Consider the following 26,002-nt stretch of genomic DNA (forward strand, 5'->3'; position numbering starts at 1 on the left):
CAGCTAGGCAGGGATGGCCAACCGTTGGTGCGGATCTCTGTAGGTATCTGTTGATGGTAGGTATAGGTAATAATACAAACCCTTATGTATCGGTCTATCTGATAAAAGCCTTGCAAGCAGCTTTATTATAGCGTCCAGCGAGAGTCCGCCCGGGCGCGTCAGGCATGCCGCTGGTGCGGCCCGTGGTACCCGGCAGGACTGCCGGCTGCTTGTATTTCACGTGGTACACCGGGAAACTGAGGTATGTCCTGCGAGAAAAAAGTTTGTATTAGCGAGGTAATAGAACAGCGGTTCTCAATCTTTTTTTTTGACGGAACCCTTTTGGAAAGCGAAATACTTGATGGAACCCTACAATAAAACAATAGTTTTTAGAAGTGTATTTTTTTATTAATAAGCATAATACTTATGCTTATTTTATTATTCTAAATTCTTGCGGAACCCCTGCAAGGGTGTCGCGGAACCCTAGGGTTCCGCGGAACACACTTTGAGAATGGTTGTAATAGAAGTAGTGCGGGAAGTCATATATCTCACCTCTTTCGAAAAGATTGCACCATACCTTTGGGCTATTCTCGCCTAGATGCCGTTAATTTCAATATAATTACATATTAACACATATCGGTGAAATAATAAGGATCAAAGTCAAATGGCGTTCTAACAGTTTTAATCTTCTGTCAAAAGATGGCGGGTGAATTTACTGTGGCTACATAATTTAATTGCCATGACAGTAACTCTCTATAAAATCTATACTCTTTGATCTCACTGATATTCGTAAAATTATAGTTACATAAAAAAATCGGCCAAGTGCGAGTCGGACTCGCGCACGGAGGGTTCCGCACCATCAACAAAAAATAGAGCAAAAAAAGCAAAAAAACGGTCACCCATCCAAGTACTGACCCCGCCCGACGTTGCTTAACTTCGGTCAAAAATCACGTTTGCTGTATGGGAGCCCCACTTAAATCTTTATTTTATTCTGTTTTTAGTATTTGTTGTTATAGCGGCAACAGAAATACATCATCTGTGAAAATTTCAACTGTCTAGCTATCACGGTTCATGAGTTACAGCCATTACAGCCCGGTGACAGACGGACGGACGGACGGACGGACAGCGAAGTCTTAGTAATAGGGTCCCGTTTTTACCCTTTGAGTACTGAACCCTAAAAAACACTGCTTTTCCAAATTAGGTATATGCTGGCAGCCAGGGACAGCAGGGTGTACCTGCTGTCCCTGCCAGGGACATAGCGAAGTGGCGCATAGGTATACTAGGTACGGCGCGTGCTGCTAGTTCAACCGCGACCCGCATGCCACTAGGACCAAATGCCGCAAAAACGAAAATCGGAATGTCTTTATTTGCCTCTGCTCGAATATGCAAGAGCCATAGAGATAAGCGGATAACGAAATTTAGTTTTTCACGGTAGACCCTCAGAGGCGCGGCGACTGTGTGCCCTTAGATTTGCTGGTATTGTCCCATTATGTGGTCTAGGCATAATAATTACAACCTTTTGGATGCCAATGACCGATATATCCGCACCGTAGGTTCAACGCCAAAGACCGATTAATCGGTCACATATCACAGAGCAACATAGACCTACGTGCATATGCATAAAGTTCAATTTCAGTTTTGACACTTCGCTGACGTGGCGTCAGCGTGGTGACAGCTTTTGTGTTTGACACGTCGTCGAAAAGGATTAACCCTACCTATATGTTTGGCGCGTGCGGATCTGGGCTTGTAAATGTATATAGTTTTGGTGACCGATTACTTTCTGATGGCGAGCAAGCTTATCATCATGAAAACATACAGGTACTTACGGAGTTAGATCCGGTGGACATTGCCACATGTAATCTGCGTCTAGGAAGTAAGTTAGTGGATGGTATGCCTTAGGGTAGCCTCTGTAGTAGTTCCTGTGGCGCTGGCATGCCTTATAAAGTAGAAAAAACATTAATTTCTCCAAAGCAATAAGACGGGGTGTAAGCATGTAAATTCGAAAAAAATGATGCAGCGAACAGATCAAAATAAAATAAACCAAAATTAAAATGCAAAATACTTACTTCATAAAACAATTCAATTTCATCTTGACGCTTATTATCGATGAATAAAATATCCATATTAAAAAGTTAAAATCATCAGGAAACTATTAGGTAAGTAATTGTTGTTGAAACAGAAATTTATCCTCCTATTGTGAATCGTGATTTTGTTTTTAGCGCCATTGCCCATTGATAAAATTTTGACGTAAACCCATAGACAAAACTGTAGACAGTTTGAATAGAAAAGTTTATTAACAAGTTTGAGTAGACTATCTCCAAAACATTAATTTAGATATTTATTATTTCTAATAAATTAACCATTTTTTTTAAATAGTATTCTGTATTTTGTGGGTATGACATCATCTACTCGAAAGATAGGCCTACCCTCATCAGTCATCCTAGACTGTTGATTGAAAACGGATCCGTGCCTTGCGCGTGCTGCCTCAGCCGAGGCACGTCTACCTACACTGGCCGTTTTGTGCGCGAGGAACTTGCCTCGCGCGTATGCTCGCTTTGTGTGGACCTGGCTAATGATGATGATCTTGGGTACGTTGGTATGATATTATACTAAAAACACGTTATACAATGTTATTATTTAATTATAGTCATTCAAAATAGGTGTAATAATCTACACAGCTGAATTTTCTAACGACTGTATGCTTTACAGGGTGCTTTATTGTACCGAGGAGCTAGATTGCGTCCAGGCAAGGGCGGAAAACCTGATGTTCGACCCGGAGTAATATTCAAAACCGCCGGCTGCTTGTATTTAACATGGTACGATGGATAACTGAGGTAAACACTGGAATAAAATGAACAAGTAAATACTCGGCAGATATATCAACACTTGAATAAGTCAAGAAATAGCAATTTCTTAATTGCACGAAACTAGTAGATAAGTATCAGGGATAAGCTGTCAAGTGTAAAAATATGGATGCACACATCATGCTCAAAAATACGTCCCATAGCTCTTATGTCAGCGAATTAAGAACTATGGACATATTTTTGAGTAAGTCGTATACACCCATATTTTTACGCTTATAAAGGCAACAGTAGGCTCACTTGTACAAAGGCAAACTTATCCCTTGAATCATGAGTATCATGGCTATCATATAAGCAGAACATTACATCTAAATATTCATTGGACACTTTCTGCTGCGAGAGACAGAGAAAGGTGTAGGTATGTTATTTTCCTGTCAGGTACCTACTCTCAATAGCAAGATAGCAGTGTCCGATGAAAAGGTTAAAATGAGCTCTTAACTACTTACCGAGACATTTCAGGAGGGCATTGATAGGCATATTCTCCGTCGCTAAAGTAGCTCAATGGATGATAAGCTTTAGGATACCCTCTATAATAATTTCTGTGCATTTGACAAGCCTGTAATAAATTTGAATAACTCAGGTATCGTAGGATAGTCTCTGCGGAAAGAGAAGAGTCGTGGAATGTATTGGGCCCCATACATTTCACGACTCTAGTTTACATTTACATTTCAGGTAGACGTCATGACTAGAGATTATCCATGACTTACTGTATAAAACTTATTTATTTCATTTTCCCGCATAGGATCTAAAAACAACAAATATTTAACCATATTGCTTCAAATCTCGTAAAAAATCAAAATGAAAATGTTAATGTCACTAGGAAAAAAAAAATTGATTTTTTGACGGTATTTTTTTTTAAATGTGACGAGTTCACTCTTCCGAAGCCCGTGTTGATCTTGGAGGATACAACTAAACGGAGTAGCCATTAACAGGCTTTCCCCTCTGTCGAAAATAGGCGGCCAACTTTCATACACAATGTATGGACTGACGTTTATCTGACATGGCTATTTTTACGTTACGCATACATTTGACGTTCCCCTCCCCCGCAAAAATCGGCAGACGGTTTTGTACAGAAAATTACAGACATGGCGTCTCCGTTTGATTATATCCTCCAAGGTGTTGATCAAAGAGTTCACTCGTTGCTTGTATACTTGGTCAACCAGATCTTGACAGTAGAAAAAGGCAGCAAATTTTAGAAAATTTGAATTTCGCGCCTTTTTTTTCTGACAAGATTTGGATGACCAGCTATAGATGGTCAAACAGATCTTGTCAGTAGAAAAAGGCGGCAAATTTGAAAAATGTAGGCGCGAAGGGTTATCGTCCCATAGAAAATTTGGATTTAGCGCCTTTTTTTACTGACAAGGTTTGGTTGACCAGCATATACTGGGTCAACCAAATCTTGTCAGTAAATAGGAACAAAACAAACTATACTTATCCTTTTCTTTTGGGTGCTAGTACTAGTGTTAGAAAAAGATAGTATGATTCTCTCTATGTTTGAAATCAAACAGACCTTTGACACACTATATGTAGCTTGCTCTACGTAATCATAGACAATAGACCGAAATAAAAATGGCATCGTACTAAAATGTCAACTGGAAATGTCAAAACAAGATCCTTAATTTTGTTGTAACACATATTTGCAATAATAATTCCTAATTAATTATAAAGCTTTTTCTCGATTTAACTATAATTATGTTTAGGGTGCGACGCACAAAGACTTGTAGTTAAGGAACATAACGTGCGCTAGCAGCAGGCTTTGTTATTTTTGGTGAACTATTTTTGTCCGCTCTACATTCAGTCCATTGGAATAATTTTGACATCCAGGAAAAGAATGTTCTTCCTATATGGTGAGTTCATTTCGGCACAAGGTTTAATGAGTGTTATTAGTGCATGTACCCTGTGATGAGTGGCTGCTGTTGTTTTACGTCGTCTACGTCGCATGGAGATCATTACCATATTTTTTTCGTGTACGAAACGTCAGTTTAATGGTGCATAGTTCTGCGGTAAGGGTTCGTCGTACATAATGCGGCAAGATATTAGTTCTTTAGTTTATTTGAGGTCAATTTTTTACGAAAATAACTATAAATTTCTTCGAAATTGGGAATGACTAAGAGTGAGGATGGGTATGTGGGATGGTGTGTGGGTTGTTTTTTTTTAAATCCATAATAATATTGTTTTCAGGAAGTAGAAAGACTATGACAAAGTGTTTCTTCTTCTTATTCCGTGAATCATTACTTAATATATCTAATCATTAACTCATATAAGTTTACAAACTTTTGAAAATGCTCCTTTACAAACTTTTTACATTTGTCCTGTATGCAAAATTATTTCAGTTCAGTTATTTTAATATAATTTGCTACATAGGCCTATAATATTCTTGTATTTATTGCAAGTCCAGCTGGCGTATTATGGATCGTTTTATCCACATGATAAAAAAAACTCTCACTTTTTAACATCACGGGACAGATAGAGACGGACACCATTATATCACGCTGTCACATACACAAGAATGAACATCATATCCGTACTGAGCAGATTAAAACGGCCAATATAGTTGTATGTAAATTCCGCAGCACTGGATATTGAAAACCAAAGGTAACTTGTGAGCTAAACGCTAAACATGGTTTTACTACAAAGCGGAATTTACAAATGTCATTACAATATTACCTTAGTATACATCAGACAGTTTTCTTATAAGATTTTAATTTGTTTACAATTTACATATGTACATGATGTATTAAAGTTAGCTTAATAGTGGCGGACTGGATGCAGTCCGCCATTTGGTGACCCCTGAACTAAAGTATAATTCTATATAATATGTATATCTATTTATTAGACTATAATCATTGAATATAATATCCATCAAAATAAGATAATATAAACAAACATGAAATTTAGAACTTTCTTCAATATTATATTTAGAATTATGATGAAAACAACATATTTGTTCAATTTAATGATAACATGATCATTGTGTGGAATTGTGGATATCTATTACTGCGTGTACAGTCGAGGTCAAGGATATGTTTACATTTTTTCACCTTATTACAAAGGAGACAAAGGAGTAGGTGCAAAAGTGTAAACATATATTTGACATCAACTGTATCATCAGCCGCAAAAGTGCATGGTGACTTTATTAATAAATTCATTCATAATTTCTCCAGGCAATTTCGCAGCTCACTGTACATCAAAATATGTTCAGCAGTTAACATTCAAGTCCATTACAACCATTAGTACATTCTTTATCTTTATATTCACCACATAAATTATTCAGCCCGCAAGTTAAGTTGTTAAGTCCAATTGTAATATAATAAATTTTTTCCAATACATAAAACCAATTTAATTTTAGCAGCAACGTAGTTTAAAAAGAAATAAAAATAAGTTTTTGGCATAAATTTAATTTTTGGTACAAGCTTTTATCGCTGACTGTATTTTTCTTACGACAGACAACTAATACTCATCGAGACCATTTAAAAAACCCCTAACACAATTAGGTTACGTTGTTTCATCACAGAGTTCCTATGGCCACCTCCTGTCTCCATCATCAGATCAGTTCGACAGTGTTAGGCACTAATGAAACATATTTTAATAATTAAATAAAGAACTGTATTTCCACTCTTCTAACTACTACATCACATATCTATTGTTCATATACCGTTAACGCTTGTGCTTAGATACGAGGTAAGTTCTGTACTGACATTTAAATGTGACCTTTTGACAGATGTCATTACATTTTTCATGTACCGTCTCGTACAGACAGTACCATATTATTGTATTGTCATCAGAACTACATACAGCTGCCAATTTTCATGACGCTACGATCCTTGGAAGATGGTTAAATTAGTTACCTTAGATTCCATTACATAGTTAGTAACATACAGGTCGACCTAATAAAAGCTTGTTAATAAGTGCTTGTGAGTCACTTTTCAGTGATTCAATTTGATATTTGATACACTGTAATTATCAATTTATTTTATCTTATCTTCTTTACTATACATGAAATTGATAACAAGTTGTTATATTGGTTTAACAAAGCTATTAATCCTTTTATATCAACATAAGACTATAATGTATACTCCTTCAGATTTCTAATTCTCTTCTGTGCAGGGATCGTTTACCTACCAGTATTTTTGTAAGGGAACGAAAACGGTATTTTTTCGTTCTTTGCTTATTATTTAATTGCTAATTGGGCAATCTAATAATACGAAGTCGTTACCTAAACACACAACTGAGTCCTACATTTCAAGTATAAAATAATTCGAAAAATATGGCTATTTCGGAGTTTTTTCAAAAAACCAGTTCCGATCCCTGCTTCTGTGTACTATTTTTATTAATTTTAGGATACATGAGGCAGGCCTGTGGCAAATTCATCAAATGATCACGGCCTGACTGGTCAGATTGGGGATCCTCAGGCTAGACACATCAATGAATAAAAATGTCATATTCAAAGTCTCATGAAGAATATAATAATAATTTATTGATAGGTTCAAATTGTGTATGAAATAGTTTAATGACCTCATGCCTGAATCATTGATTCACAATCAGTCACATTGTGCGGCTGATTCGCTCCACTGATCGATATCCTTTGCATTGTTGTTTATACAACACGAAAAAAAAGTTAGACTTTACTGCCATAGTCATTTGCGTCGCGAAAAGGGCGCAAAATCCAATTTTAGTAGGTAATCAGTATACTTTTCAGTATAATCAAGATTCTCACATTTCTTTTAAAAATTTCGTATTTAAATAAAGATTATTCGTAATATTTCACATGAAACTTAGGTAGTCACGTATCCAATAACAGGGGATCGATGTAATTTAAATTTTTTGCGACTTTAGCCGTGCAGAGGGTCTACCGCCAACATTGAATAATCGAAATAATTCGAAATTTCGTTTTTCGCGGTATAGTAGGGTTTCAGTAACTAGTTAGTCATAGCTTTACGTTAGCTGGTCATAGCACAGCATGTGTTGTCATGGTTACGGGTTGAGTCATGTCCCCGGTGTTTACCAGCGCTGTGCAGTTTCATTAGCTATATGGAGTGAATAACATTTGTTTTCATAAAACAAGGTTAGATAGATAATCAATAATTTTTAGGTATATTTGCTAAATTGACAAATTAAAAATCTTTGAAAGATACGACAAGTATATAGCGAAATAAAGTGATCATCAAATATTTTCAAAATACTTCAGAAAGGGAATACCTACCTAAGTGACAAACGACGTGCTTAACAACATACTAACCCCCTTATTCATCCTGATTTAGTTAAATTATGTTTTATCCCTTTCTTACAAATACATTAGTCAAAATGACAGATAAAGACAAACATTCATAGCTAATTCAGGCCAGTAACGCGTTTATAAATAACGCTATAAGTAGTTTTCAGTGATACATACAGTTGACAAAATATAATTCGCACAGGCGGTCTAGCATGAGTTGTGTTCTCGCGCGCGAATCCATACATCTTGCGCGACTTCAAGTATGGAGCCGCGCGAGAGAACGCAACTTGTGCTAGCCCGCCTGATCTCTTGAACAACGTGTACCTATGTCGAATCAGTCAAATCAGTGCATATTCAATTTCGCCGACACTACATAAGTATGCTTTTCTTCCATCCATAATCATGCATGCATAATCCATAATTTTGCATGCGGCCGCTGCAGAGGACCATCGAGTGCGCTGACTACTGGCCGAAGGGTGTCGTGTTTCGGAGATTCCGAGGCAAACTGCCGAATCCGACACAGGAGCAGCCGATGCAACGGAGCCACGCCGTTTTATCGACTAAATAACTAGTGTTTAGTTTTAAGTTTATAAAATACATATGTATGTTAGTCTGTAAGGTATTTGTAATATGGGCCTTGTTGCCTGAATTAAATTTCTAAATAAATAAATAAATAATAGAGTTTTGCAACTTAATTAGGTCGGCACTGCACCAAAGCTTTAGCCCAATCACTCATTAACCTCATTTGACTGGAGTACCTATTTATACCACTAACCTGTTTACTAAAATAGTACACAAACGTGCATGCATATTTGGGGCATTATCTAAAAAAATGGGCGTTTGTATTTTAGTTTTTATTTTATTTTGGGTAGTTCCATTTCATAACTTTGACGATAAAACAGGAAATCCCACCTCACCCCGTAGTCCCTCGTAATTGGGGTGAGATGGAATTTCATACAAAGGTGATTTTGGAAGATTGTTGGATCGTTTTTTTTATTATGAGTATACTATAGCTCCATTTTAAATTGGAATACATTATTTTTGTAGCAGCAGCCTTAAAATCCCATCTCACCCCCCTTTTATCCCTTCTCTCCCCATTCATAACCCAACTCTCCCCGCGAACCCTACTCACCCCATTTTAGGGTAGGCGTTTCTCCTTTCCCGCTTTATGAAAAGGGACCTTAATGTCGATGTCGCTTACGCCGCAGCGTCGCCCGGCATTATATTTATATCGGAGAATCATTAATAATGAGCTATTACTGGTAGAGTCGGATTCGGAGCAAGCTAAGGGCCGCCCAACACTAGCGTCTCTCGAGCGTCGGCGTCTAGTGTCTAGTCAACTCTATGGCTGCTGCCAATGATTTATTACAACCCAAGATACGTTATAGGCGTTCCAAAATTGCAGCGCTTATCTTGTGACAAATTGTACAAGTTGCCTTTAGTCGCACCTGGGCAAGCGGGAATTGTGCACGTGTGCTAACGAGCTCCCGCTCACCGAATGAGAAAGAGACAAGCTCATCTTTGACAACGAGTACGACAAAGATGAATAAAATGCGAAAATTAATCAAAAATAACTGATTTTTTTGTAGGTATAGATAAATGGAAATATTTTTTGTGCTCCTTATGTATGAGTATAACCTACCTATAGTTTATATAATATCATTGACTGGTACTCGACGCAACGTTGACGCAACTGCGCAGCGACGCCATTTTCCATAGCGCTGACTAGACGCCGACGCTCGAAAGATGCCAGTGTGGTGGCTCAAACTCTGCAAGGCGTTTGAAATGACAAAATGTGGCAATATCATCATTAACCCCTCGTATGCTGCCTGTCAAATTTGATCATTGAAAAAGTGACCTTGATATTTACAACAATAGATTAAAATTCCCACGCACGGATCCGTGTCTAAGCACGAGGGGTTAATGTCAAACTTCTCATGGAAAGAAATGGTAATATGACGTTTATAATGACACTACTTTACTTTGTTCTATTCATGTCGGTGCAAAGATAGCTTGGATGGACTCCACTTGGTTTGATGTCAAAACCCTTTGAGAGCTTCAAGCCTTAACAGATTTTTGGGTCGTACACAGGTTCTAAAACACAAATTGTCCCGTGCACAAATAAATGCACACAAGGTGTTGACTATTCACCTTGTGTGCATTTATTTAATTAATGGTTATGACTGGTTAGAGGTTAAAAGAAAATGATTATGAGGTTCAGTCAGAAAATTAAGTTATATGGCCGGAGTATGCAAAGGGATTCACACCCGCACTCGCACCAGACAGTTACTCGAACCTAGTAACTGGAGCCTTAATTGTCTAATGCTATTATTTTAATGTCGTTAAATAAACACGATGTTTTCTAACTTATCCAGGTGCGTAGCAGGCGAGTGATATGGTGATGGCGGCGGGCGGCATGGGCGACGCGCGCGAGCGGCTGCCGGCGCTATGGCGGCGGATTGAGGACGCGCACTACAGCTACTTGGAGACGGATGACAGCCCGGAGAAATTACAGCAGAGGAAGAAGCTGGAGGGTGAGTGTGACGGAGCATGAGCGGCTGCCGGCGCTGTGGCGGTGGATCGAGGACGCGCACCACAGCTACTTGGAGACGGATGACAGCCCGGAGAAATTACAGCAGAGGAAGAAGCTGGAGGGTGAGTGTGACGGAGCATGAGCGGCTGCCGGCGCTATGGCGGCGGATCGAGGACGCGCACTACAGCTACTTGGAGACGGACGACAGCCCTGAGAAATTACAGCAGAGGAAGAAGCTGGAGGGTGAGTGTGACGGAGCATGAGCGGCAGCCGGCGCTGTGGCGGTGGATCGAGGACGCGCACTACAGCTACTTGGAAACGGATGACAGCCCCGAGAAATTACAGCAGAGGAAGAAGCTGGAGGGTGAGTGTGACGGAGCATGGAGCGCTGCCAGCGCTATGGCGGTGGATCGAGGACGCGCACCACAGCTACTTGGAGACGGATGACAGCCCGGAGAAATTACAGCAGAGAAAGAAGCTGGAGGGTGAGTGTGACGGAGCATGAGCGGCTGCCGGCGCTATGGCGGCGGATCGAGGACGCGCACTACAGCTACTTGGAGACGGACGACAGCCCTGAGAAATTACAGCAGAGGAAGAAGCTGGAGGGTGAGTGTGACGGAGCATGAGCGGCTGCCGGCGCTATGGCGGCGGATCGAGGACGCGCACTACAGCTACTTGGAGACGGACGACAGCCCGGAGAAATTACAGCAGAGGAAGAAGCTGGAGGGTGAGTGTGACGGAGCATGAGCGGCTGCCGGCGCTGTGGCGGCGGATCGAGGACGCGCACTACAGCTACTTGGAGACGGACGACAGCCCTGAGAAATTACAGCAGAGGAAGAAGCTGGAGGGTGAGTGTGACGGAGCATGAGCGGCTGCCGGCGCTGTGGCGGCGGATCGAGGACGCGCACTACAGCTACTTGGAGACGGACGACAGCCCTGAGAAATTACAGCAGAGGAAGAAGCTGGAGGGTGAGTGTGACGGAGCATGAGCGGCTGCCGGCGCTGTGGCGGCGGATCGAGGACGCGCACTACAGCTACTTGGAGACGGACGACAGCCCTGAGAAATTACAGCAGAGGAAGAAGCTGGAGGGTGAGTGTGACGGAGCATGAGCGGCTGCCGGCGCTGTGGCGGCGGATCGAGGACGCGCACTACAGCTACTTGGAGACGGACGACAGCCCGGAGAAATTACAGCAGAGGAAGAAGCTGGAGGGTGAGTGTGACGGAGCATGAGCGGCTGCCGGCGCTGTGGCGGCGGATAGAGCGCACTACTGCTACCTTGAGACATACAACAACCTCGAGAAGTTACAGCAGAGGGAGAAGCTGGGGGGTGAGTGTGACGGAGCATGAGCGGCTGCCGGCGCTGTGGCGGCGGATAGAGCGCACTGCAGCTACCTTGAGACGGACAACAGCCTCGAGAAGTTACAGTAGAGGACTGGAGGGTGAGTGTAATTGAGCATGAGCGGCTGCCGGCGCTGTGGCGGCGGATAGAGCGCACTGCAGCTACCTTGAGACGGACAACAGCCTCGAGAAGCTACAGTAGAGGAAGAAGCTGTGGGGTGAGTGTGACGGAGCATGAGCGGCTGCCGGCGCTGTGGCGGCAGATAGAGCGCACTGCAGCTACCTTGAGACGGACAACAGCCTCGAGAAGCTACAGTAGAGGAAGAAGCTGTGGGGTGAGTGTGACGGAGCATGAGCGGCTGCCGGCGCTGTGGCGCCGGATAGAGTGCACTGCAGCTACTTATGTTATGCAGGCCACGAATGAACGTCAAGAGTGCCTACGGAACCTACAGAATGAGCGCTTCAAACTTGGTTAGAGGCAGTCAGGGTCTGTTCAGAGAGGTTAATGGCATTGAATTGTCGCATCGGAGAGCGATGTTCCGTCAGCAGCAATAGTTGCTTAAAATTACCTTGACGCGCTCTTATTCTCTTAACAATAAAGTCGCGTCAAGATCATTTTGAATACCTCGCCCTCTTTGCAACTACTGACTGTTCATGTCGCTCCTATCCGAGCCTACTTATGGAATTCAATCCTAAAGCATTGCCCATTGCTATTCTTGCTAATAAAAAACTCGTTAATCTGTCAGCTCCCACGGCTCATATATGAGCCAGAACGCTTATGGTGACGTCATATCGTGGGATTCGACAGGTTAATCCAACTTTTGACTTAACGTGGAACGCAACGTCTAACATAATATTACGTTGTTGTAGGCTACATAATGGAATACCTGTCGATCGTGCCACACGAATGCAAGTTCGGTCTCGCGGAGACCGGCAAGGTGTTCCAGCGGACTATAACGGAACTGTCTCAGTTCAGCGCGTACCGAGCTGGCCAGGGTTGGGCCGCGATCGCTCGGTACGCGGCCAACCTGCTGGCGCAGCCCTGGCGGCTAGAGTACCGGAATATACGGGTAAGTGTTACATATAGTCTGTCAAGCAGGATATGTCAGTAGCAATGTAAAGCAAACTAAAGTATGGTATCCCTAGGAAACGAACCAAAAGCAGCAATGTACATCGAACAACGATGAAATGTAAAGTGTCATTCAATAGAACTTGCTAACTATGTAAACAAACCGCCATACTAAAATTGACACTGAATGTCAATTTACTAGTAACTTTTGTTTACATACAAACAAAATGGTTCCACAGATAAGATATAAATGACACGCGATTTTAGAACGATTCAAACGTAAAGCTGGTCAAGCCAATCTTGTCAGTAAAAAAAGGCGCGAAATTCATATTTTCTATGGGACGATATCCCTTCGCGCCTACATTTTCCAAATTTGCCGCCTTTTTCTACTGACAAGATCTGCTTGACCAAGTTTAGTATTGCTAACCCGCGATTTTTCAAATTTGCCTCCTTTTTCTATAGACAAGATTTGCTTGACCATGTAAAGTTAAGCATCAGTCGTTGGTGCATGGATGCAAGTTCAATCTCGCAGATACGCAAAGGTTCAGAGAACTGAAATGTCTCTGGCGCGGGCGGTTGAAGTGACAGAAAATCAGTCTTTGATAAAAATCATTTAGTGCGGTCTCGACCAATGGAAAGTATCTATAACCAGCAAAGTAACTTCTGGTGATGACTGCGTGCAAACACGAGTACATTGCCTTTTTCTTGACTCCGCACCTTTGGATATCGCGCAAGAATGGCAAAGGCGAATATTGACCAAAACTAAGTGATCACTGTTCAAAAACAGGTTGAAAATTAACAGTCTCGAGCGTTGTTGTAGATCGCGGGACTAATCATGCTTTACAAAACATCGATAATATACCAAGTATTCCATGTTTCACAAAACTTTATTCACACCTCCTATTCAGAAAAGAGCTTCTTCTTCCCTGCTAGGAGGGATCAAAGTGGCACTTTTCTGTTCTAGCACACTAATATTTTTAAATTTTTTTGCACATTATTTTTTTAGCTTAAATAATCTGTTTAACCATTAGATTGTGTTAACACTAAGATTTTTTTATTTTCCTCATAGTTGATGTGAAAAGCAGTATGTGTCACACGGTATCAAAATTATTTCGTCTTGGGCGTTAACACTTGAATCCCTCGTTACGCTCAGGATTCTATTGTAGAATCCATCGCTTCAGGACTCAATGTACGCCCTTGACGGAAATATATCATTTTGATCCCTTGTAACACAAACTACTATTATTGACTGTTAAGCTTTGGTTTCCTCCGAAAGCGGTGCCGTCATATAGCGGCCGTCTCCATACAAATAAGATAAGATAAGATAATATTTATTCATTTAAAACTTATGCTAATTTGATTGATACAATGGTAATTATCCAATTTATGCTTAAATACTAGTACATTCATAGATTCAACTTAAAATAAGTAAAGGTCATGTTAAGAACTATAAATACCGGACAAATGTGTATTTTCTGTCGCTAATGGAAATTTGATAACAATACCTAAACTAAGTAAATATTTACTTGTGTCTTAGGTATGCACTTTTTGTAGGTCAATGTGTAAGTGGGGAAGTGCTTACCAACAAAAAGATTATTTACATAATAATAACAATAACTAATATACTATGACTATCTTCTACTCTTTAGAACACTAAAGATCGGTTTTCCTAGGATAGCGGTGCCGTCATATAGCGGCCGTCTCCATACTAAATAATACGGCTAAATATGGAAGTCGTAGTATTTGTATGGAGACGGCCGCTATATGACGGCACCGCTTTCGGAGGAAACCAAAGCATAAGTGGTGGCATAAATACTACGACATCCATATTTAGCCGTATAATTTATTATGGAGACGGCCGCTATATGACGGCACCGCTATCCTAGGAAAACCGATCTTTACAGTTATACAGCGGGTTCTACAAGCACGAGGTGGAAGCGCACATGGTGGGCGCGGAGAGCCTGCTGCAGGCGATGGGGTACCGCGCCTCGGGCCCGGGCCGCCTGGCGCTCGAGGGGCCCGTGTGCCCCGACATGGCCGCCGCCATCTGCAGGGACGCCATCATCGCGCAGTGCGAGTGCCAGGTGGGTAACACGTAACACGTTTATAACGTTTCTCTTATGTGATTAAGTATAGTTTGTAGCTTTCTAGTAGAGCCCGAAGGCTTATCCTATTGTCTATTGTTCAGTAAAACCGCACTGCTGCCTGCCTACCTGCAAAAAAGGGTCTTATTTATTCTAATTGGCACCTGAGCGCAGGCTAGTCCAACGCTCAAAAAACCAGTGTAGGTGCGCTATCCGATAACGCGAAGTACTGACCACACACATCGGTACAAAATATTTATCCATTAGTTCATTTTGAATCTTATTGCAATTTCCATAGGAGTTGTAATTCAATTACCTGGGTAAAGTGAACGAGCGATTTTTTATGCAGGTGGTTGTGGCACGTGGCACGAGCGGTTTTACTAACAATAGACAATAGGATTAGCCGTCGGGTCCCCCTATTAGAAAGCTACAAACTATAATAGCCACGGACCTATTTATATGTTTTTTTCTGTTATGAAACTATAGGTCTATTCTTATTGTCTTTAAAATATGTACCTACATAAACTCGGAGTAATAATCCAATATGGAGTGGTGACACAAACTAATTTCTATGTGAAAAATTCTGCCGTTTTCGGCGCGGGGGGCGAGGAACGCACACAAATAATGTAAACACTAATGCATTTTTTGCATGCGTCGCTACACACGCACACGACAAAATTATCAAACACTAGCATAAACTATATTCACACAAATACAAGAACAAACACAGACAACCCTGTCCGTGAACGACATGATGTCAGTTTTAAGTAAACGTAGAAGTGCGAGGGACTTGTCGATAATATTGTCGATATTTTATTGACTGAATTATAACTGTCTGCTTTAGTCAATTATAACCATCAAAAACATTACCTACATGTAAAAAGGTGCAAGTATCGCAACGCTTCTACTACAATAAAGTTTTGAAATGTAATGCTAATGTGAAACCAAGTCGGTTATTTTAATCAGTGCCAGGGGGTGTTAAAACCGTATCAATAAGATATCTTTAATTTGTAATACGTATAATGACTTGGCCATCGCACGGCTGCATAATGACATAAGGATCATCGTCACCTATTAAAAATAATTCTAATTGAACATAACGCTAGCACTAATTGCAGTTTGAGCATTACACGTATTTACGAGTACGGTACGAGTAAAGCATTATGTGCGATTGCCAAGTCAGTATATGTATTACAAATTAAATATATCTTATTGATACGGTTTTAACACCCCCTGGCACTGATTAAAATAACCGACTTGGTTTCACATTAGCATTACATGTCAAAACTTTTTTGTAGTAGAAGCGTTGCGAGACTTGCACCTTTTTACATGTAATGTTTTTGATGGGATCTCATCTCTTTTTGTAGAGTCCTTCTTTTCGGGTACTCATACCCACACTATGTATACACATATCATAACTAAACACATCTTTAGTCGTACTCACATCGTACATACATCGTAGTGTACCTTTACTTTACCTACTATTTGTAGGAACTGCAATAGTAACTCTGTAATAGCATATATTTATATGGAATTACAAACTTACTTATGCAGTTCTTAGATCTTTAAAACGTGACTGATCTTGCAATATTTTTAGGTTTTGGATGGCTTGATAAGCTGAAAACTACTTATGTTTAAAATTTATTGCATCTTTTGGAAATCTAAAAAAATAAATCAAAATAACAATATATTTATAATGTTCATATAGATTTTATCGATATTGGTTTTTATGGTGTCCCATCACTAACTATGGTAGAGTGATACCAGAGTAATAAATTAAAAGTGCCTATTTATGGAAAAAAGTCTGCAGTAAATACCTTAAAATAAATAAAATACAATACAAATATTGGACATGTCAAATAAAAAATATACGATAGAAACTAAGAGAAAAATTAATTTTCAAACAGTAGTAGTAATATCACGTTATTTATGATTTATACTATTTATTTCATTGAATGGATTATGTTGATATAAAAATAAGGTGTTATAGAAAAATAATGTGTTATATAAATTATATAATAATAAGCAACACAAATTAGAAGTTAATGAATATTTAGAAAGTCCTCTTTAAATATTACCCTAAATTAGATCTAGTACCATGAAGTGGTATCACTTTCAGATTGACAATGTTTTTTAGTTTTTTGCTAAATTAGTGCACTATTTGATAATATTTACATGTAATAGTACTTACATATGAAAAGAAACGTGTCCTTTAAGTACGCTAGATGTTTCCGATCGGTTTTTACAGGAGGAAATGCTACAATTCGGCATTTTCTGCTCCTAACATTCCGCTTAGACTGACGTTTGCTGAATGGCGTATGACGTATGGCAACTAGTTTTATATAACCTCCTTGACCGGCGGCCGCCGACTTTTGGCAGAGGGGAACGCCTGTTAATGGCGGTTCCTGTTGGTTTATTATTCCGAGTACATAAACCATGTATGACTGTTTGTTTCTGAATAAATAAAAAAAAAACACACTACCGCACCGTTCAAGGTCACGGTGCGCCGCACCCATAAATGAGAGCGAGAAAGAGATATCTGTTAATCGTTCTCACTTATGGGAGCGGCGCACCAAGGTCGCGGTGCGGTAGTGTGTTACGGCTTTAATCTGGCACAGCGACTTTGTCAGTTGAAAAGGGCGGCAAATTAAAAAAATAGGCATGATTCTGTCTTAGAAAAATTGAATTTCGCGCCTTTTTCTACTGACAAGTTGGGTGTGTTTGAGTATAATATAGTACTAAGAGCGCGATAGATCCTTAAGCTTTGGATTCCTCCGAAAACGGTGCCGTCATATGACGGCCGTCATATAGCGGCCGCAAAAGACGGCCGTCTTTACGGTGGCGACATGTGGAAAGTACCACGGCGTCATAACACACCGTCATCCACCAAGGTCAAAGCGGCAAATTTGAAAAATGTAGGCGCGATGGGATAACGTCCCATAGAAAATTTGAATTTCGTGCCTTTTCCTACTGACAAGATTTGCAGAATGTCCATGTCGCAAAATGTGCAGGCTACGTAAAATGAGCAAATCGCAAAATGTGCAAATCTCATAATGAGAAGATCGCAAAATGTGCAGATCTCATAATGAGCAGATCGCAAAATGTGCAGATCTCATAATGAGCAGATCGCAAAATGTGCAGATCTCATAATGAGCACATCGCATAATGAGCAGGTCGCAAAATGTGTAGATTATGAAATAGAGCTCAGATTCTACAGGTCTAGAAAGCGTAATCGTTGCCAATAAGGCTTCTGTTGATTACCGAATGTTAAAATATTTTGAAACAAACCTGCTATCTTTTTAGGGTTCCGTACCCAAAGGGTAAAAACGGGACCCTATTACTAAGACTCCGCTGTCCGTCCGTCCGTCCGTCCGTCCGTCCGTCCGTCCGTCCGTCTGTTACCAGGCTGTATCTCACGAACCGTGATAGCTAGACAGTTGAAATTTTCACAGATGATGTATTTCTGTTGCCGCTATAACAACAAATACTAAAAACAGAATAAAATAAAGATTTAAGTGGGGCTCCCATACAACAAACGTGATTTTTGACCGAAGTTAAGCAACGTCGGGCCGGGCGGGGTCAGTACTTGGATGGGTGACCGTTTTTTTGCTTGTTTTGCTCTATTTTTCGTTGATGGTGCGGAACCCTCCGTGCGCGAGTCCGACTCGCACTTGGCCGGTTTTTTTATTATTTTAATACCTTATCGTGACCTTGTTTTATGAGCTAATAATTTATGAGGCAGTGCTTTGAAATATGCCCGTTGGACTTTGTACCATGCAGTTAAACTAGGGACGACACCCAAAGCAAACGACATTACGATATGCACCTTTCGCGACCTGCACTTTTTACGATTTGCACATTTGGCGACCTGCGCTTTTTATGATTTGCACATTATGCGGCCTGCACTTTTTAAGATTTGCCCATTTCGCGACCTGCACTTTGTACGATTTGCACATTTCGCGACCTGCTCGTTTTACGATCTGCACGATTTACTACCTGCACCTTCTGCGATTTGCACTAGTGCTCATTTTGCGACTTGCACATTCTGCTATGTATCCGATTTGCTTGATCATCTATAATTTACTTGGAGGATGAAATATCATCAGAAGAGGAAAATAATCGTAGTACGGAATCATTTATTCAAATCTCGTGTCATTTATTCAAAATGGCGTCACCGCTATCTAATAAAACGTTCACGAAACTATCGACACCGTCATGACGGCCGTCATCTTACGTTACGTTGACAATCAACGTAACGTAACGCCGTCTAGGAAACCGCGCCATCTTGTTTACATAGACAACGTTCTAGTGACGTCAGTCAACGCTATATAGCGGCCGTAATATGACGGCACCGTTTTCGGAGGAATCCAAAGCTTTACTCTATAGTGAGAGATACTCACTAGTTGTCGAGAGATACTGATTGCGATCAATGTTTTATTTATTTTAATTTAATAACGCCTGTGAACTAGGGAACAAATCAAATTATTTTTATGAAAATACAATACAAATACTCTTTATTGCACACCTCAATAAAAGAAGACAATACAAATAAAACAGAAATACAAACAGAGGTAAACAACAGGCGGTCTTATCGCTAAAAAGCAACTCTTCCAGACAACCTTTGATAATACCAACCTTTGAATATTTTGATTTGTTTTTTTTAAGTAATCACACTAGTTATTTTAAATTATAAACTGAAATAGATACAATACACCAAAGTAAATGTGACCAAATCCACCATGAGAGGCGGGAACCGCCGGTGCCGGGTGATCTAGTGGTCAGGACGTTAGCCGCGTAAGCGAAGACCCGGGTTCGTTTCCCGCCTCGGCCACCTGTGGATTTGGTCACATTTTCTTTGGTGTATGGTATCTATTTTACCACACCAGTTCGGAAAGGCTTACTTTGCACTTCAAAAATTGATAGCAGAGTTGCATTTTATTCACATGTGAGGCAAAGCAATCAAATGCAAATTTTGAGTTATTTTCCTATGTTTGCTGGTAGAATTTACTTTTAAATGATGATTTTGGATGATAAATATTTAATAACATTTATTTGGATTTGATTTGGTTTGTAATTGTTGATATTTTACATTTAATATTTGCTTCGCGTTGGTGTGGTGAAAAATTTTGTGTTTCGCTTGGGGGCAAATTTTGTTTAACCCTCGTGCTTTGAAACCCTCGCAACGCTCAAGATTCTATTTTTCGAACTACTCGTTACGCTCGTGGTTCAATTTTGGAATCTTTCGCTTGCTCGGGTATCAATATTAGCACGAGCGGTTAAACAACAACTTTGCCCCCTTGTAAAACAAATAACTATTATAATTTATTATTTGTTTGTGAATAGTGTATGATGTTAACAGATAATGGCGTCTGTATGGGAGGCGGTATGGAGCGGTGGCGGGCGGTGCACTTGGGCGAGTGTGGCCAGGGAACGAGCGGCGTGCGCGTCCAGCGCGGCGGCCACCGCGGCGCGGCTGCTGGCGCCGGCACAGGGGCAGGGTTAGTCACATGGGTCGCCTACTTCAGTTTTCAAATAGGGATGATGACACATGTTTAATTTTATAACAAAATCTAGTAAAATAGATAGCAAACGAGCAATTTATCACAATAATGTGGATATTAAAATAAAATATTGAAAAATTACAAAATTACAGGACCTGAAACTTTCAGAATTTAAGTTTTTTTTTAACTTTCAAAAACGATAAAAGTAAGGGTACCATTCGATTACTTACATTTCATCCAAAAAAATATTGTATAGCAACTATATACATAAACGCAATATTTCACCGACAAAAACGCAATTTACTTGTTTTGTCCATACTACAAGATGGGCGATGACGTCACGGCCTCTGGCCGTTTTGTATAGGGCGTTTCGCGAGTGAAGTGCGACTGTCGGACTTTGACTACAATTTCTGACTTTTGTGTTACTTTAATGCAATTGGTCCCATATAGACATTTGATCCTAAAAACAAACCCGATCGATTGATACCATAAAAAAAAATTAGTCATGTAGCCTTTATATGTGTATATTTGTTTCAGAAATCTACTCAAACATCCCCGTGACTGTACCCCTCGAGCCGACCGCCCGACGCGACTACCCCTCCCCCCTCGAGTCCCCCTCCGACCTCCCCACCCCCGTGCTCCCCTACATGCTGCCCCCCATGATGTACCCCGACATGGCCAGCATGGCCAGCATGGCCAACGTGAACATGGCCAACATGGCCATGCCCCCGGTGCCGATGCCGTACCCGGTGCCGTACTTCTATCCCGTGCAGGCGCCCTATATGATCCCTACACCGATGTACGCGCCAATTAAACATGCGAATAATGTGCCGATCAACGGATATCCGCCTCACTACAGGTACTTTTTGAGTTTTAATATTTGACTAGTAGTCGAATCAGTTTCTTTTTTCAAACGGTCAAAACGATTTTGCTACTATGGAATTAGTATGAAACACTAGTACTAACGCCACTATTAGCATGTGACGTCACAATCAATTACCTACTCTTTATAGTTTTATACGGGTTTTAAAATAGAAATTGTGTCTAAAAATAACTGCTGCGTATGCGTGCATTTATCTACTTTTCTCTATTAATATTCTGGTGCTTTATGCATGGTGTAAAATAATTAATTTTAAATACAGTCAAATATACTATTCTTCAATTCTAAGAAACATACAAGATTGCACTTACTAAAATAGCGATAAAATCTCTCTCGAAAAAATAGGCGCCACAATTGCCTGTTGTAGGATAATACTTATCTCTTTTTTTAACTTATGATGCTAGCGAAGGTGAAAAACGATTTCTAGTTAATTTGATCATTTACATTATGACAATGAAATACAAAAATTTGTTTTTGCGAGTTCTAGTCTGCTATATACCATAACAAACTACTCTAACTCATCTATCTGCTTCGATTCATGATCATCAGAATAATTTTTGAACCGCAATAATTTATTTATTTATCTGTACCCAGGTACCCAGCAGTGCCAACAGCTCAGCTCATCGAACTAGACTCCCCATCGATCTACGAAAACGGAAAATACGACAGACACAGAGACGACGACCGACACAAGAAAATCAGGCAGCTAGAAAGCTCTAGAAGAAACAGCACTTCCAAGTCTGGCTTCAGCGATATCACTTTACCAAGCTTACCGCGATCTGATACCCAACCGGTCTTAAGTAAAGCTAGAGAAGATGGCATGGGAACTTACGAAAGTTGGGACTATGTTTTCAGGAACCTGTCCAGCAAAAATCAAGAAGACAACAGTAGCAGATTCTCACCATCACTAGACAGAGACTCCAGAACACTGGATAGGTTAGACAGAGAACGTAGAGCTAAGTACCAGCCGACAACTTTGGACTTAGAGGATGGCTTACAAGCTTTAAACCTAGACCGCTCCTATGATGAAGAAATGTACAGAACGGCGAAAGTAAATGAGAATTTGATGAGGTTAAAGCAGGAACAAGAACAGAAGAGAGCGAAGCAGCTAAAGAAGCAGGCAGAAGAGAAGATTAGGAAATCTGAGCCTGTAGGTAACCCTAATGCAGATGCGCTGATAACACCTAAGACAGCGCCTGATAAAGTAAGGTTGCTGACTAAAAAGGACGTGAAAGATAGGAAGGATGTTATAAAGCAGCAGAATTGTGTGAACGGGTCGGTGTCGAGTGCGACAGAGATAAAAAAGGTGAAGAAACCGGTGAGGCCAGTGGAAGAGAAGCCGAAGAGTAAACCGTACGAGAATGGACACGCTACGTCGCATTCCAAATCTAATTCAGGTTAGTTACTTTTAGCATCCCAAAGGACACCACACAAGTTGCCAGTTGAGTTTGAAATCAATAGCGAAGGAAATATGGTTGAATTTAATTTGTTCTGAAATCGACGAAACAATCGTTTGTTCCAACTGAAAATGGTTTAATTATTAAATTACATATTAGATAGGACCGTAAGTCTTACGAGGTTATTGTAATCGTATAAAATCGAACTTACGAGAATGTTATGAGTTAATTCAAGTGTGATAAACATATGATTTATTTTACTGACAAAAATTCCGATTTAAATTGACTTAATTGAAACATCTGGGGCCTATTGCATAACATTTTACAACTCACAATACAAGCGGAAGTCTCTAATAAAAGGGAATGAAAAGAGGCGTCCGCTTGTATTATGAGTTGTAAAATGTTATGCAATAGGCCCCTGATCATATGTATACACTTAATTTACTTTATTACAGTAGCGCGGACTTTAAAAGAAAAATTCTAAGAAGTAAACTTAAAAGCTTAAGATCTGTTATTTCAGTACATGTTGAGTAAAAAATGACATTTACTGACACACGATGTAACTTTTTTCATTGCAGTATCAAGCACAACACCGAACTACGATTTGAAAGCACAACTAATAGTATCCCTAGACGAGACGGACTCGCGGCCGCCACCGCCCAAACAGAACGGGGAAAGACCGGCCAGCCGGGCGGAGTCGCGGGCTGAAGACAAGCAGGAACGGTGGCAGTGCGGGACATGTACATACCTGAACAAGGCCAGTTTGCAGGCGTGCGAGATGTGCGGTAAGTTAGCATTAAACTATATAAGTATACCTTGAACTTTTTCTCGTCAATCCCTATTGACAAAATATCGACAAAACCGTTATCGATAAGCAAAACAAGTATCCCCTTAGTTTAACCCGTTCTCGGAACGTTCAAAATCCCAGTTTCGCCAATGCTGGCATTTATACAATGCATCCAATTTAACACTAACAATAGGGAATATTACGCGAAACTCTGCGTAGGGGGCGCCACTTCCACAATCCGTCACAATCTAAGGGTCTACCGTAAACGAGGGAGTCGAAATTATGTTATCTAACCTCTTTATCACTTACATATTCGAGCGATAAAGAGGCAGATAGCCGAGTTTCGATTTCGCGTTTCCCGGTAGGCGCTTTTGTATACAAACCGTCTTGATGTATCAATGTCATATATTATCGTCTGTGAAAACTTGTCAAAAAACAGTATAAGGCACAGTACGTATAAGTTACTCTATGGTTACCGAAAGGCGCTAGTGCTGCACTCTGGCGGCAGAACATTGCAGTAATACTCCCTATTGTGACAAGTTAAATGCTTAAATTTTGGAGCGCGTAGAACCTATCTATAGCTTTGATATCATGTTTATTTGCAGGTAAATCGAAACGCGGCCCCTCCATTCAGCCGCTGCAGTCCGGCGGGCGCGAGTGCCCCGCCTGTACGCTCGTCAACGCGCGCGCCGCCGGCGCCTGCGACGCGTGCGGCACCAGCCTCGACCACTGCCCCACTTACATATAGGCTGTGTGAGACTTGCCCATGCACATACAGGCGGGGTGAGACTTGCCCACATACCCACTTATAGGCGGGGTGAGACTTACCCACATACATACAGGCGGGGTGAGACGTGCCCACATACATATAGGCGGGGTGAGACTTGTCCATGCACATACAGGCGGCGTGAGACTTGCCCACGTACATATAGGCGGGGTGAGACTTGCCCACGTACATATAGGCGGGTTGAGACTTGCCCACGTATATATAGGCGGGGTGAAACGTGCCCACATACATATAGGCGGGGTGAGACTTGCCCACTTACATATAGGCGGGGTGAGACTTGCCCACGTACATATAGGCGGGGTGAGACTTGCCCATGCACATATAGGCCGTTTGAGACTTGCCCACATACATATAGGCGGAGTGAGACTTGCCCACATACATACAGGCGGGGTGAGATATGCCTACTTACATATAGGCGGAGTGAGACTTGCCCACATAGATACAGGCGGGGTGAGACTTGCCCACGTACATATAGGCGGGGTGAGACTTGTTAATGCTCATATAGGCGGGTTGAGACGTGCCCACATACATATAGGCGGGGTGAGACTTGCCCATGCATATATAGGCCGTGTGAGACTTGCCCACATACATATAGGCGGAGTGAGACTTGCCCACATACGTACTTATAGGCGGGGTGAGACTTGATACATACAGGCGGGGTGAGACTTGCCCACATACATATATGCTGATGTGGACCGTGTACGGCCTCGAGCAGATAGCGAATCGTCAAGCATCAAAGTATTCTTTGCGACGTGCACCCAGGCCGCTCACATACTTGTTTAACACGTTTACTGTCCCGTGCCCCCACATATGGGTCACAGCAAGCCTCTATTACAAAGCCGTAAGGCTGACAGTTGACAGTTGGGACAGTGAACGTATTAACATGTACACCGCAAGCTCCGCTCGAACATCCACTCAGTTTGTACGCTCCACTTACTAACTGGGTTCTTGGTCCAATGTCGTTGCATCTCACTCTCTCATTAAGCAAAATGTGAGACGCAAATACACATTGACAAATGGAATACCACCCTTTAACACAACAGACGGGGCCTCAAGTGCTGGCAGCTGCAAGATTCTTAATATTTTATGCTTGCACACGGCGCATATAGCTGGAGTGTGCTAAAGCGTCGAATACTTTTACGAAAGTCGCCGAAAAACAGAGTTGCGATTAAAAATCGCGTTATTGCCCCCAAACGGCAATATTGGTTCGATGCAGATTGGACCTATAGTCTAACAAACGCCAATTTCCTAATTTACTTACCATTTTTTACGATACTTTTAAGATTTATTTTTAAGCGCGCTTGCAATATCGTAACACTTAAAATTTTACCATAAATATAGGCTTTAAAAATTCTGTTCATTTTTCCTTACGTAGGACATTGTCACGCGTTTCTGTTTTTCTACTTGGACTGTGCGTAAGGATGGTATTCCACCTGTCAAATTTCTTGATCTAATGTAATTGCGTTTCACTCTCTCATTATGCAATATGTGAGACGCAAATACACATTAGACCAAGATATTGGACAGGTGGAATACCACCCTAAGGGCCCGGCCACATGTCAGCGGTGCG

At 41.1% G+C, this 26,002-nt stretch overlaps 3 protein-coding genes across 5 annotated transcripts in view; 1 reads left to right on the forward strand and 2 right to left on the reverse strand.

Annotated features, from left to right (window-relative positions):
• The window catches only part of LOC134655005 (uncharacterized), a 175,315-nt gene that overhangs the window by 8,766 nt on the left and 140,547 nt on the right, over nucleotides 1-26,002 (reverse strand). The window lies entirely within an intron of this gene.
• LOC134655222 (uncharacterized) lies at nucleotides 76-3,661 on the reverse strand. The gene is made up of 6 exons (XM_063510674.1): nucleotides 3,548-3,661; nucleotides 3,287-3,396; nucleotides 2,687-2,820; nucleotides 2,046-2,083; nucleotides 1,806-1,915; nucleotides 76-248 (listed from the first exon to the last, which is right to left on the reverse strand). Exons 1-6 carry the CDS (start codon nucleotides 3,608-3,610, stop codon nucleotides 95-97), a joined length of 609 nt encoding a protein of 202 aa, XP_063366744.1. The 5' UTR covers nucleotides 3,611-3,661; the 3' UTR covers nucleotides 76-94.
• LOC134655003 (protein tamozhennic) lies at nucleotides 10,874-24,399 on the forward strand. Of its 3 annotated transcripts, none has more exons than XM_063510456.1 (8): nucleotides 10,874-10,952; nucleotides 12,798-12,997; nucleotides 14,901-15,080; nucleotides 20,440-20,578; nucleotides 21,119-21,440; nucleotides 22,056-22,858; nucleotides 23,437-23,643; nucleotides 24,251-24,399. In XM_063510456.1, the coding sequence occupies exons 2-8, from the start codon at nucleotides 12,806-12,808 to the stop codon at nucleotides 24,391-24,393; spliced, it is 1,986 nt and encodes a 661-aa protein (XP_063366526.1). In that variant the 5' UTR covers nucleotides 10,874-10,952; nucleotides 12,798-12,805; the 3' UTR covers nucleotides 24,394-24,399. The 3 variants fall into 3 exon arrangements, with proteins under 3 accessions (XP_063366526.1, XP_063366527.1, XP_063366528.1); XM_063510457.1 differs by lacking the exon at nucleotides 10,874-10,952 and adding an exon at nucleotides 11,699-11,799; XM_063510458.1 differs by lacking the exon at nucleotides 10,874-10,952 and adding an exon at nucleotides 11,856-11,916.

This window comes from Cydia amplana, chromosome 16 (genome assembly GCF_948474715.1).
Source record: "Cydia amplana chromosome 16, ilCydAmpl1.1, whole genome shotgun sequence".
Lineage (NCBI taxonomy): Eukaryota > Metazoa > Arthropoda > Insecta > Lepidoptera > Tortricidae > Cydia > Cydia amplana.